General features: G+C 42.8%; 1 protein-coding gene across 2 annotated transcripts in view; it reads right to left on the bottom strand.

The window, feature by feature from the left end:
• VWF (von Willebrand factor) overlaps window positions 1–13,471 on the bottom strand; it is a 145,972-nt gene that overhangs the window by 106,987 nt on the left and 25,514 nt on the right. For both annotated transcript variants that reach the window (XM_059471892.1, XM_059471895.1), the window contains exons 2-6: window positions 12,015–12,069; window positions 11,333–11,491; window positions 10,629–10,731; window positions 10,332–10,540; window positions 2,710–2,834 (exon numbers count right to left, since the gene is read on the bottom strand). In XM_059471892.1, coding sequence (XP_059327875.1) covers window positions 2,710–2,834; window positions 10,332–10,540; window positions 10,629–10,731; window positions 11,333–11,491; window positions 12,015–12,069 — 651 coding nt within the window. The remainder of the gene's footprint in view (window positions 1–2,709; window positions 2,835–10,331; window positions 10,541–10,628; window positions 10,732–11,332; window positions 11,492–12,014; window positions 12,070–13,471) is intronic.

The raw sequence follows: 13,471 nt of genomic DNA, 5'->3' as shown, positions 1-13,471 counted from the left end.
GCAGAGCTTTTCCCTCACCTAACAGCTGACTGCCTGGCAGGGAGGGAGGCAGGGAGACCAAGGAGATTTACATTTCTGAAGCTGAGGCAAGCAAACAAAGCACACTATTAAAAAGCCCTACATTCTTCAGCAGGCACTTGTTTGGCTGGCCTTCTGTTAATAGTGCTGTGTTTATTCTTGCACAATGGATAAATTAGGGCAATGTTTAATGCTGTGAGTTTATGAACTCACATTAGAGAGAATATAATTTCATTCAGTTTGTGTGAAAGATAACTTTATCAACAAAGCATCAATATTTAATAGCATCTGTATAAAATCCAAATTAGTTGTACTTGACCAACAGACTGGATTTCACCCTGCATGCCACTCCCCAGCCTCAGCTGCAATGTTGACACTTTCTAAACTTGCCTGAACAGATTAAATTCCAGGGACCACAACCAGTCACAAGAACTACCCTTTCTCTAGAGCTGTAACCAGGTTTAAAGAATCATAAAATGGTTTGGGTTGGAAGGGACCTTAATGATCTCATAGGTCCACACCTCTGCCATGGGCAGGGACAACTTCCACTATTGCAGGTTGCTCAGAGCCCCATCCAACCTGGCCTTGGACCCTGCCAAGGATGGGGCAGCCACAGCACTCTGGGCACCCTGTGCCAGGGCCTCCCAATCCTCACAGGGAAGAATTTCTTCCTGATATCCAATCTAAACCTCCTCTCTGTCAGTGTGAAGCCATTCCCCCTCGTCCTGTCACTTCAGGCCCTTGTCAAGAGTCTCTCTCTATCTTTCTTGTAGGTTCCTTTCAGGCACTGGAAGGGCACAATGAGGTGACCTCAAAGCCTTCTCTTCTCCAGGCAGAATAATCCAAATTGTTCACACCCCATGTCGCAGACATTTCTCCACAGAAATCCTTTATTTCACATTTCTGTCTCTTCGGGAGCCAGAGGCCCCCGAAGAGAAGGTAAACAATTATTATCAGCTGCTGTGGAATGCAATAGGATTCACCTTGATTGGCTCATTTTCTATGTTTATAATTAAGGGCCAATCATCAGTTCAAGCCAGGGGACTGAGTCCTTGGCCACAACTTTGTTGTGGTTTTCTTTTCTATCTCTTCTTAGCTTAGCTAGCTGCTCTGCAAACCTCTCTCTATATTCTTTTTAGTATAACTATAATGTATTATATCATATATTAATAAATCAAGCCTTCTGATCAAGATACAAGATTCACCGTCTCTCTCTCACCAGCAGCGGCCCACTCAGGTCGCTGTAATACACCCCACACACACCATCTCTGCCCAAGCAAGAAACATCAGCTGGAGATTTCCAGCCTGAAATCACTACCATAATTCCTCAACCAGTTTTGCAGGTAGTGAGGCTTAAGTGCTGAGGAGCACAAGCATCCTTCACTGAATTTCACAACATATCTGAAGCATCCCCATCCAAAAGCTTAATGGAAGTATAGAGTCAGAACTTTGCAACTTGTCCAACTCTTAGTTAGCCTTTTCCAGGTAGCTAGGAAACCAGCACCCAGGTTAGCTGGAGAGCAGATATATTCCAGGAAGTGCTACTACACTTGAGAAGCTGTTTAGCAGCTGTTTAGCTGTGTCTAGTTTAGCAAATACCTGTCTGCAGGAATTGAATAGTGAGAAACTCACAACTACATTTCGGCCTCAATTACTCTGGTAAATCATTCTGATTTACAACAAAGTACATGGAATCAGTTGTAACCCCTCAAGGGATGAAGGCTCAATTAACCACAACAGTCATAATATTCAGTAAATATTCAAAGGCACTTTCTTCCCTGAGCTAGTGACTATCTGCCTGCATCCACACCCTGTCTAAGGGAAACAAGAAGCATGTTTGTACTTATAAAGGACAAGAAGAAAAAGGTTGATGCAGCAAAGGGGGTCACAGAGATGGCCAAGGCAAACAGTTATGAGTTTCTTCACTAAATCAGCACTACTATGTGTACACATAGCTGAAAGAACTTCCTCCTGGGAAGGGAAATAGCCTGGTGACACAGCGCTTTTGGAACACCAACAGAAAACATCTCCTCTGTCAAAAACAGCCTGGCAGGAGCATCCCTCTCCTCTGCTGACTCCCAAGTATATAAAATGCAACAAATTCACAAATACCATTGGGGGAGGCAATGCCCACAGAGGCTTCAGAACTGATGCTTCCCTGCTGGCACAATCAGAAAGGGAATTAACTAATTCCTCATTCTGCAGGAATCACTGAAACACACCTTTCCCAAGTAACATCATCATTTCTTTGGCAGTAATTCACACTTCAGCCTCAAACAAGCTGATGCTTTCTTTGTTTGTCTATTTAATGTTTGGGGTGGGGGAAAGGGGAAGGTGGTTATAGGTAGGTGGGTAGGTAGGTAGGTAGATTAGATAGATAGATAACAGGTTTAGGTTGGATATCATTAAAGGTTCTTTCCCCAGGGGGTGCTGGGGCACTGAAAATGCTCTCCAGGGAATGATCACAGCCCCAAGGCTGCCTGAGCTCCAGTAGGATTTGGACAATGCTCTCAGGCACAGAGTGGGATTTTGGGGCTGTCCTGTGCAGGGCCAGGAGCTGGACTCAGTGATCTTTGTGGGTCCCTTCCAAATCAGAATATTCTGTGATTTCTGTTCTTCTGCCAAAGGGCAGGCAAGTTGCCTTTCAGGTAGGGGAGGACTGAAACCAGAATGCCATCTTGCAGCACCAACCTTCTCTGCCATATCAGATGAAATGTTGCAGGTGTTGCTTGGAGTCTGCACTCTCTTGCAGTGCTTGTTTTCACTGTGCAAAGCCCAGGAGTTGGCAAAATCGTAACTATTCCCCACCAGGGTCCCTGGGAATGAAAAAGAGGAGAAGCAACATTCTGTTTGAGGGGTTTTAGCAACAAGTGGGCATTATTGACTGCTGTTAAGGTGATAGTCTGCTGAAAGTTCTCTTTAAAAATATAAAACTGTTGTATCAAATAGATTTTTATTCCAAATAGATTGTAGGAAAGCCATGATCAGTGATATGGATTTTGTTCTGCTAAGGACGTCTCTGCGCTCAAGGACAGACTAAAGCCTGCAGAAGGCAGCTCCCACCTCCCTCACACCTGCATGAACACAGTAGGAGTTGCTGCTGGTCAGCTACAATCTGCAGGAGCCAAAGCATGCCTGCACATCTTCTTACCACTTAAAAGTTGTCAATAAAACACAAAATATATTAGAGAGAAAAACAAAACCATCTGCTTTCCCTAACTGAATAAATCATTAGCACTCTTGATCCCAGCTAGCTTTGATTTTTCTCCTGTCCAAAACTAAATCTTGTATGTAAAGAAGCTTAACATACACCATCATTGTTTGGGCCCATCGTCTTCCTGGGTAAGATGTCCTGAAACATGCTCCTCTGTCCCAGGACAAGCATCTCCTGGCCCAGGCTTACCAAAATTTGCATCAATATTGCATAAAAGCAAAGCTGAATGAGTTAGTATGACTGTGACTTCCCAGGAGATGCAAACCACTTCTCTGCTACTCTTGCTCTACCCTTCTAAGGAGGGGGATCCTCCGAGAGAGGGAATACTTCCTCCAGCCTCTTTTGCCACCCATGACCTTGCTGGTTCCAGGACTATCTCTGGCTTCCTATTATGGATACCTGCTACTAAACAATTTTGCGACCCTTTTAAAATTTTTTTTTAATTTTTTTTTTTTAACCCTGTTGTGGTGCTCATGAGAATATCAACTGCCAGTGTTAGTGCATTCCCAAGACCTTATGCAGAGGATATATTGAAATATAAACCTGGCTGTATCTGAAAACCAAAAGAAATAAAAATAAATTCTTCCCAAGTATACTATAAACTATTTAATAATATACACATGTAGATAATAAAGATTCCATTGAGCTCCCTCTTTAGTGCAAACATAAGGAATATACAGACCACTCTTCCTAAACTATGATGAAAACTGCACTGAGAATGCTAAGGTAGAGGTATTAAGACCTGAAGACTTTTTTGTAAACTAGAAATTAGGGGCTTTTAAAGGTAGCATGTATCAGGCCCACAGCAGAGAGCAAAGAACTCCCAGGGAAAGGGGATAAAAGACATAAAATTGTCATCTATGCAGCCAAGACTGGAAACAAGGAAAGAAATGCAGAAATAAGAAGGACACAACCCTTTAGTTTACCACATATTATAAATATTAAAGCAGCAATGCAAGCTGGCCTGAGCAGAAGCAAGGTGCCAGATTCCCTTTTGTTTGCAGTAAGGCAGCCTTTCCCTAGCAGGTGTGTAACAGGAGCTGGGTTGTGCTCTGAAGCAATGTTTCTCCAGCCCTGGATGCACATCCATGCCAGGATTCCTGCTGGCAGCTACCCCCAGGGGCTCCGTCACCCACAGGCTAATGTTTGAAGGTCAGGAAAACTGTTGGCCCTAAAATATTGGTCACTCCTTCCTTCCTTCCTTCCTTCCTTCCAACGCTTCCTTCCGACACTTCCGACACTTCCTTCCGACACTTCCTTCCGACACTTCCTTCCGACACTTCCTTCCTTCCTTCCGACACTTCCTTCCGTCCGACACTTCCTTCCGACACTTCCTTCCGACACTTCCTTCCTTCCTTCCGACACTTCCTTCCTTCCTTCCTTCCTTCCTTCCTTCCTTCCTTCCTTCCTTCCTTCCTTCCTTCCTTCCTTCCTTCCTTCCGACACTTCCTTCCGACACTTCCTTCCGACACTTCCTTCCGACACTTCCTTCCTTCCTTCTCACACTTCCGTCCTTCCTTCCTTCCGACACTTCCTTCCTTCCTTCCGACACTTCCTTCTGACACTTCCTTCCGACACTTCCTTCCGACACATCCTTCCTTCCTTCCGACACTTCCTTCCGACACTTCCTTCCTTCTTTCTGACACTTACTTCCGACACTTCCTTCCGACACTTCCTCCTTTCCTTTCCTTTCCTTTCTTGCAATGCTTGTAAATTTATACCTCTTATGCTGTTCTTTTACGCAACATTTGCATTATGTGATTATACTTCTTTGTTTGCTGTATTCAATGACTCACACTTCAAGTAAGTGAAGGGTTTGGAGAGCCAGTCATGTGAGGAGCAGCTGGGGGGGCTCAGCCCGGAGAAAAGGAGGCTCAGGGGGGCCTTCTGGCTCTGCACAACTCCCTGACAGGAGGGGGCAGCCAGGTAGGAATCAGGCTCTTCCCCTGCTCCCAGAGAACAAGGGACAGGATGAGAAGAAATGGCCTCAAGCTCTACCAGGGGAGGTTCAGGTTGGACACCAGGAAGAATTTCTTCATGGACAGGACTGTCAAGCATTGGAACAGGCTGCTGAGCAGGGTGGTGGAGTCACCACCCCTGTAAGTGCTCAAGAAATGACCGGACAGGGCACTCAGTGCTGTGGTTTAGTTGACAAGGGGGTGATCTCTCAAAAGTTGGAGTCAATAATCCTGAATGTCCAACCTAAATACTTCACTTATTTGATGAGGCTTCAGGAAGAAAAATGGGGAGGGAGAAATATCCCTAGCACATCTTACTGCTATGGGTAGAGGGAAGAGCAGGTGCCAACACCCCGACCTTTCCCACCTGGCATCTCCATTTCCTTCTGCTGAACAACTTGAGAAGGGAGAAGAGGAAAGGCAGTGGAAGGGACAACACAACAGCCTAAAAAATAATCTGGGGGTTAAGTGGGCTTAACCAGTTGGGTGATGCTGTCAACATAATCTGCACTGCAATCCCACCACACAGCAGGACTACCCTCATCTCTTGCATAGCAGAGTTGTGTTTTGCCTCCTGTCCTTTCTGTGCTCATTTCTTCTTCCTGGAAGCACCCAAGATTCTGCAGAAACAACTAAACAACTCCCTCATGGAGTTCATCAGAGCCCAACACCCAGAAGCCCTCCATGCAGCCTGGGTGGGACTCTGGCTAAAGCACTGGTTTTGCCTAAGACTTGCAGGAAATGTGTTGAAAACAGATGTTGTCACAAAACATAATGAAAACAAAGGATTTGGACAGAAGTGCTTCAAGAAGGGATGATCAGATGCCTGATATGAATCACAGTACAGATCCCGACAGGTAAACTTGCTGCTCAAAAGCCAAGACCCCCCAGGCAGCCAGCTAGGGTGGAATTTCCTTTCAGCATGCAAGATGGGTTCAGGAGGCAGATAATAAAGATAACACAAATCCCACCTGCTCCTAACATCCCAGACACATCACAACACCTGTGACCTTGCAGAGTGTTTGAGGAGAGGGCCACTCCCCCACCGCCTGAGCAGCAGGCAGGGTCTCCAGGAGTGTCCTGCTGGACTATGCCTTTAGCGCTCCGATTGCTGCCCTCATGTCTGTCTCCCTTCAGAACGATTTTCAGATCAGTGATGGCCACTCTTCGCAGCAAAATCCTTGTTCACTATGATTATCTGAGCCTCCAATCATCAGTTCTTTCTGAAATCTGAAACTGGCACCAGCTTGTTTACTTTGACACTGATGATCAGGCAAGCAAAGCATCAGGAATAACCACCTCATGCTCCAGGCACGGAACCCTGACCTCCTTCCCTGGACCTCCTGCAGATTTTCCAAATGGCCACAAGCCCATCAGATAACTCTCTCAGGCTCTGTTAACTCATCCATAAAAATAAATGCAGAAATTTGGTCAAGACACTACAGTCCTGTGAGTCTTAATTGATAAATAGAGTCTCAGTTGGTAAATAACCAATTTTCACATGTTGGTTATTTATCAAGCAATTTCAGGGGAGGAATGAGGGTGGGGTTTTTTGTTTGTTGTTTTTGGGGCTTTTTAAACACAGTTTTACATTATTCTGACAGGCAAAACTACTGGTAAGGTTGCCCAAAAAATTGATTCATACTTTGCATCAAATTGATATGAAATAACAAAGTCATGGGCTATAAAATCTTTCCTGCCCTCTCCAGTTTGTTACAATGAATGTAAAATCAGTAATACTGAACTGGAGAGGGAAAGAACGCTACAGCCTAGTGATGCAGCCACATTCCTCACAACAGAAAGGTCTAACTTCAATCCCAGACCCTGAATCAAGCACATGGGCTAAAGGTGGCCAAATAGATATCTGAGCATCTAGAAAGAACTCAGTTTCATTTTTCTGATATGAGCAAAGGCTGGCAACCCATTAGAAGTGCACGCTGAGGTCAGAAAGCAGAGCCTGATCAACTGGCAAGTCTTAGAAGCCTTCACAGAATGGCCATAAAGGACCAGACCTTATCTGGCAAGAAAGAGCAGAGAGGAAACCTTTCATTAGGGTCTAGGAGAAAAAACAGACAAAAGACCAAACAAAAACCCTAGAAAGCTTCTGAGACATTTCTTTTTATATTTTAGTTGTGCTTAAATTGTGAAAACAAAGTCTCAAGGTTAGGCTTGGTTTTCTTTCTGTATCCAATAAACAAGCAAGCCCATACAATAAAGTCAATGTTGTTTGCCAGTCTGAACAGGACATGAGCACTTCACAGGATGAGCTATAGTAGGAACCATGTCACTGGCAGTGACTCAGCACCCCAACCTGTCTGAAGGACAGTGAGTCTGCAACTTTGGGAAAAGGCTCTTCCCCTGCAGGGTGGTGAGGCACTGAACAGGCTTCCCTGGGAAATCATCACAGCCCCAAGGCTGCCAGAGCTCAAGATGCATTTGGACAACACAGTGGGATTGTTGGGGTGTCCTGTACAGGGCCGGGACTTACTGATCCTTTCAACTTGCTAGGTCCCTTTCAACTCAGGATATTCTGTGAACTTCAAAACCTACTGGAGAGGCTTTTTTGGGGAATTCAAGAACTAACACTTGAGGCCTTCAAAGCTTAGTCCCACCAGTGTTACTTTAGCAGGATATCAATTTTATTCTCATCTTTCAGAGCTCCAGACCTCAACAGCTGAGCATCCAAAGTGTACACAGAAACAATGTGTGCTATTCTTTCATCAGATTCTCATCAGTTCTCCACTTCCACACTAAAAACACAGCAAGGAGTCATAAGAGCATCATGACAACGCCACATTTGAATAGATTATAGAACAGGAATATAAATATATCAAGAGAAAAGAAAAGCAATTACAGTGTTCATTAAGTTTTAAACACCCTTCTGTTACTGCCTCCTTTACTTGCTCTAGGTGGTAATATCCACTCACAGAACAGGTGCTTTGCCTCTTCTTTCACCACCACCCTAAAAACAATTCAGATATAATCAATGAAGTTCCATATCATTTTCCACTTTCTTAAGTGAAAAATCAGATTAACTGTGTTCTTGAACCACAATAATTTCTTTCCCTAAAATATGGAAAAATCATATTTTCATTTCCACTGCATGTTATTCTGAAGCTCAAAGATCTTAACACATCTCTTACCAATAAAAATCCACCCCAGAAATGTGATTTATTAGAACTGAGGCCCCAGTCTGATAAATTCCAGGTTTTAACAGGAAGCAATGGACACACCAACAGGACAGTTCAGCCTGCTGGTAACCTTAAGGTAACCCTTCACTGCCCTCAGATCACTATGTAGTTACACCAAGCTCACATCCTGAGATAGGCTGACCTTTGGGAGAACTAATCAGCCTGAAAGGAAAACAACTAAAAACTTTAGTGAAAAGAACAGGGTGAAATGCTTCACAGGCTCCCAAGAGGCTGCCTACTTTTTCTGTTCAAAAAATATTACTTCTCCCAGCTGTTTGTGTTGCCCCCTACCTGGAAGCTAGATTCAACAGTATATGACAAAGCAAACAAAAAAAAAATGGATCTGAATTATTCCATGACTGATTTGCCTGAAGCAAGTTAAGAAACACTCCAGTGAACCAGCAGAGCTGCCAAGGAAACAAAGAATGCATGGGTGTAGTGATGTCCCTCACTGATACAACAAATTCAAACATAATTCATCCTAATTCCTTCTAAATTGGTTTAAATGAAAGGTCTTTTGTATCACTGGAAAAACTGGCAGAATTGCTGACACACAGTTCTATTTTTCAGGCTAAAACCACAGATCTGTGTATCCACACAGGTGGATAAACATGAGGAGATCCCTGACTTCTGTAAGAGACACAGAAAACACATTTTCTCTGTCACCTCTGTTATTTTACGGCTCCTCCAAGCAGAAACCCTGTCATGGACTTTATTACATTCCAAAATCTGTGGCTGTGAATGGACTGGTTTTTTTTAAGAGGGAAGATACAGCCTCCAGCATGAAAAACACATACAGCATGAAACACATTTAAACATGAGCAGCAGAGGGGCCTTTTCTACATTTGAAAAATCCAAAGCATTACAGTCTCATTTTTTACTTCTGCTTTTTCCAGGGGCCTTACTACTACTGTCCCAAGAAAAAGCCATAAACTTCCTATTTCATCTCATTCAGACATCAAGGGATCCAAGCCATGGCAAGCAGTTTTGTGACAAGAGTTTGTTTCTTATTATTTTATTATTTACATTGCTGAAGGACAGATTAATCATTTTAACACACCATAAGATCTCTTTTTTTTTCTGTAGACTGAAGTTATGCTTGTGTAGCCTGAGTGCCAGTAGGACACATCTCTGGAGCACTGCCAGGCTCCTTTCCAAGCTGCTTTGTCTCCCTCTCTTCACTATCATTTATTTTTAATACACACTTCCTGTTATCAATCTAATATATCAATGTATTAACTAACTTCAAACCTCTCCTCTTCAGGTAAGCATTCAGAATTAAAAGACACTCTGAAATACCACAAATCAAGACCAATCCTTCAAAGTCTCATTCAGGGCTTTCCAGAAACTCTGAGTCTTCACACAAAGGTGTACTGAGCAGCAAAGGTGATCTTGCTCCTCATTCTCACCAGGAACTGCTGTGATACAAGGTGTACCCGCCTATCCAACAGCCCTTATAGGGGGCGAAATGTCATTAAAAGGTAACACCTTTATAGAAGAGCATCCCATGCCAAACCTGCAAGCAGCAGGAATTTAATCTTCTGCTGTTGTATCTTTCTATTCTTACACTATCTATTCTTACTACCTCTTGGCTAATTCATGAAAAATTAGATGTTGAATCAATGGGTATTTCACACTGCTTTTTTATTGGGTCTTCTTCTAGCCAGTCTCTCCACATGAATTAACCTGTAGCTTTATCTTTGCATTTGAAAGTTTCCAGGTTTCTAAACATGCTACGTTCAGATGCCTGGCCTTTTCTCAGGAATGAGATGTGACTGCCATTTCCTTTCGGGAGAATGGAAGATGAAAGGACTTAGCTTTTCAACACACCAGGTTGAGGTATCTGACACATTCTGTAGAACCATTTTTGCTGGATCAGCAACATCTTTGTTGAATCAGGAAAAGTGTGCAGAGCTCCATTAACATACAATCAGTTAGTGGTAACCTTACCTTCCCGAGTTCTGAAGTCATCCTCAAGGAATTTATTAAAATTGCCACACAATCCACAGGTCTTATTATAGTGCTTTTCTTGAAGGAGTATCTGAATGTTTCCACTGGCATCAGTCTTCACCACAAAGCCATGCTCATCACTGGATATTTTATAATAACCTGCCTCCTTCTCTATAAATATACCATTGGAGGCAAAAGGTATGGAAACCCTGTGGAGAAAAAACAGGAAATTCTCAGCATGTGATACACAAAACCCATCAGGTTGTTTTCTGCTAGAATAATAGTTCCTAGAGGTACCTTTTTTCTTCCTGCATCACAACTCCATCTAAAGAGAGGTGAAGACTGAAATATTCTCCAAGATACATAGAGAAACCAATTTTGTCCCCATCCTGGTAATCACCTGAGGAGATGAAACACAACCAAATACTCTTAGTTCTGGGACTCAGGAAGACAATTTTTGGCCAGTAAAAACCTATTTTAAACTATGACCAACACAAAACAGTAACTACTGAGTATAAAAACATCTACCAAAGCAGTTGGTATGAAAGTTACATACAGTTTTGGTTACATATATCATCACTTCTATGCCCAAGAATAACTCTGCAGAGGCCTATGCTAATTCCAAGGCCTTCTGTCCTAGAAGGCGGGATTTTTCTTACTGGTGTGGTTTAGAATACAGAAAAAAATTGTTCTAAAGGGTTGTATAGCTCTTATTCCTGGACTCAGCTTTAACTCAGCCACATCTCCCTGAAAAACACAAAATTAGTAAAGGTCTTCTTTTTAGTAGGAGTAGTAGCTTATTTATGGATGAGCTACATTACCAAAGGATAACAGAAACCCAGGAATCCCACTTTCCAAAACAAGCCCAAAAACCCCAATACAAACCACAGACAAACAAAAAAAACCCAACCAAGACCACTTTTTATGAAGTGGTCCATCCTATCTGATAAAGGTGAACTATTTGTCTTTTTTTCCAGTGATGGACCCCAGTTCAGACTCACCTAAGAGGGTGAAGGAGTGCTTGTGACAGTCCCCAACAAGGAGGTAGCTGCAGTACCCAGCAAAATTGTACAAGGAACCATCAAACGTTTTGATGTGATCATTCCCAAAAAGGCTGCAACGGGCAACTGATGACTCCTGAGGTGAAGCCCCTGATAACCCTGAGTATCAAAACACAACATTAACCTGCAATTTAAAGCAATCATTTTGCAGTTCAGGAATTTCTCTGCTGGAATTTATCTCCACTGGTGTCCTGGTGGCTTCCAGGTAGATGGTAAGCTTGGCATGGCAGTCCATATGATCACAGTTGTTTTTTGTTATTATTATATGCATTACTGAAATGCCTTTTCTTTTTTATTTCCACCAGCCCAAACCTTGCATGAGTAATATAAGTTCTGATGCTCTGAGGAATGCCATGTGTTCATTTGTGCGTGCCTACAACCCCACTAAAGCCTATAGGGCACTAGGAAAGCCCTATATCTTGTTCAGTCAAACATTCCTGACTTCGGGGAATGTTTGGGACTCAACACAGTGCCTGTTTCGAGGTAAACAGACAAAAGGAATGACTACTGATGCCTTCAGCATGGTGACAATAATCCCTGAGTCAGTACAAAAAGGGGAAGGGGGGCTCATATCTCACAAAAAATAGTGAAAATATATTCGAGTCCAAACCTGTTTTCTTACCTGTGATTACAGTGCCCAGCAGCAGGCTTGTTTGCAGCACTGTCAAGAGGAGCATCTGTTAAAAATCAGAGAGACAGCTTAGAATATTCTTCATTTGAGACATAGTCTGTTTCATAACTCCTCATCACTTTCTATCCTTTCTTTATAAGGAAAATTATTGTTGAGGCTCTGCAACATTTCAGAAAGCCATAATCCATGCAGACAGTTGTGATAATTCAGCTGCCCTCCATCCTGCTTTAACTAGATAATCTAGGAGAGTTATCAGTTACTCTTTGCCTGCATTTTCACTTCTCATAGCATGGAATTCAGTTACCTCCATGGGAAATGCAACCCAACACAGACACATATCCCAATTCCCCTCAGCTAACACTCTGCACACAAAGCCCTTCAACGCACAATATTATTTCTCAGCCAGCCTGATGTGAAGATGCACCCCAGACTAGCTCAGCCAAGCTGGCTCCAGTAGAAGTCCCCTCTGCAGCACAAGATTTGCACTCTGCCCAAACATCCACAAAGGGAAAGAAAGAACATAGCAGCCAGCAGGTTTGTTGGCACACCATTGTAACCACATAATCCACTGATTTCAGGGTGATAACAGGCTTGAGATCAGGGGCAAGAAGGAAAGGGAGAAAATAGTGCAGAGATTAGAGACCAAGGGTGAAAATTTTCATTCAACAAAATCAGTTTTAGCATTGCCTCCTCCTATGTTCTAGCACGAGAACGTCAGTCTTTGTTTTCCGTATGTCTATAAACTACCTCCAGGATGACCAGGCCTTTAAAAATGATAATTAATAATAGGATAGGAGAGTCATGCAGATTGTGAACTACATGGGTTCAGTGGCAAAACATCAACTGTTAAGTATGAAAGCTGCAGGGAGCTCTATCTAAGGGAATTAATTTCAGTAATCATATAAGCAACTAGAGAAGCTTAAATATACTAAAGTTAAAATATTAATGCCAGAAGACCAGACACACCTTTTCCTAAAGGAACCATCCAATTAAAGACTAGAATGCATTTTGCAAAGACAAAATGAGATATCAGGTATAGACACACACTTCTTATTGCTGTTAGTTATGTAGGTCCAACTCTCAGTCAGATAAATAAACACTGAGTTTGAGTCATACAAGACAGAAAAAGAAAGATCTATTCTATAACTCATAATGCTGCAAATCCCAAACTGACATAAGGCTGCAAGACAGCTCAGAAGTACCAACTGTGTGGGAAAACCACTACAAAGAATGGTGAAGGAAACAGTAAGCATCATTATTCTCAGAATACACACTCGCTACTGTATTTTTGGTGCATGCACAGTGCATGCAGTTATTGTGGTGAATCAGATATTACTGATCTTTGTCAACCCTTTTGTTTTACAAAGCAGGCAGAGAAAAAAGGCAAGGAATAAATCCCTTCCCATCAGCCCCCATCCACCTCCCACTCTGTTCTGAACTGCAGATGG

The sequence above is a fragment of the Ammospiza nelsoni genome, chromosome 5, assembly GCF_027579445.1.
Source record: "Ammospiza nelsoni isolate bAmmNel1 chromosome 5, bAmmNel1.pri, whole genome shotgun sequence".
NCBI lineage: Eukaryota > Metazoa > Chordata > Aves > Passeriformes > Passerellidae > Ammospiza > Ammospiza nelsoni.
This window is presented reverse-complemented; position numbering and strand designations above follow the sequence as displayed.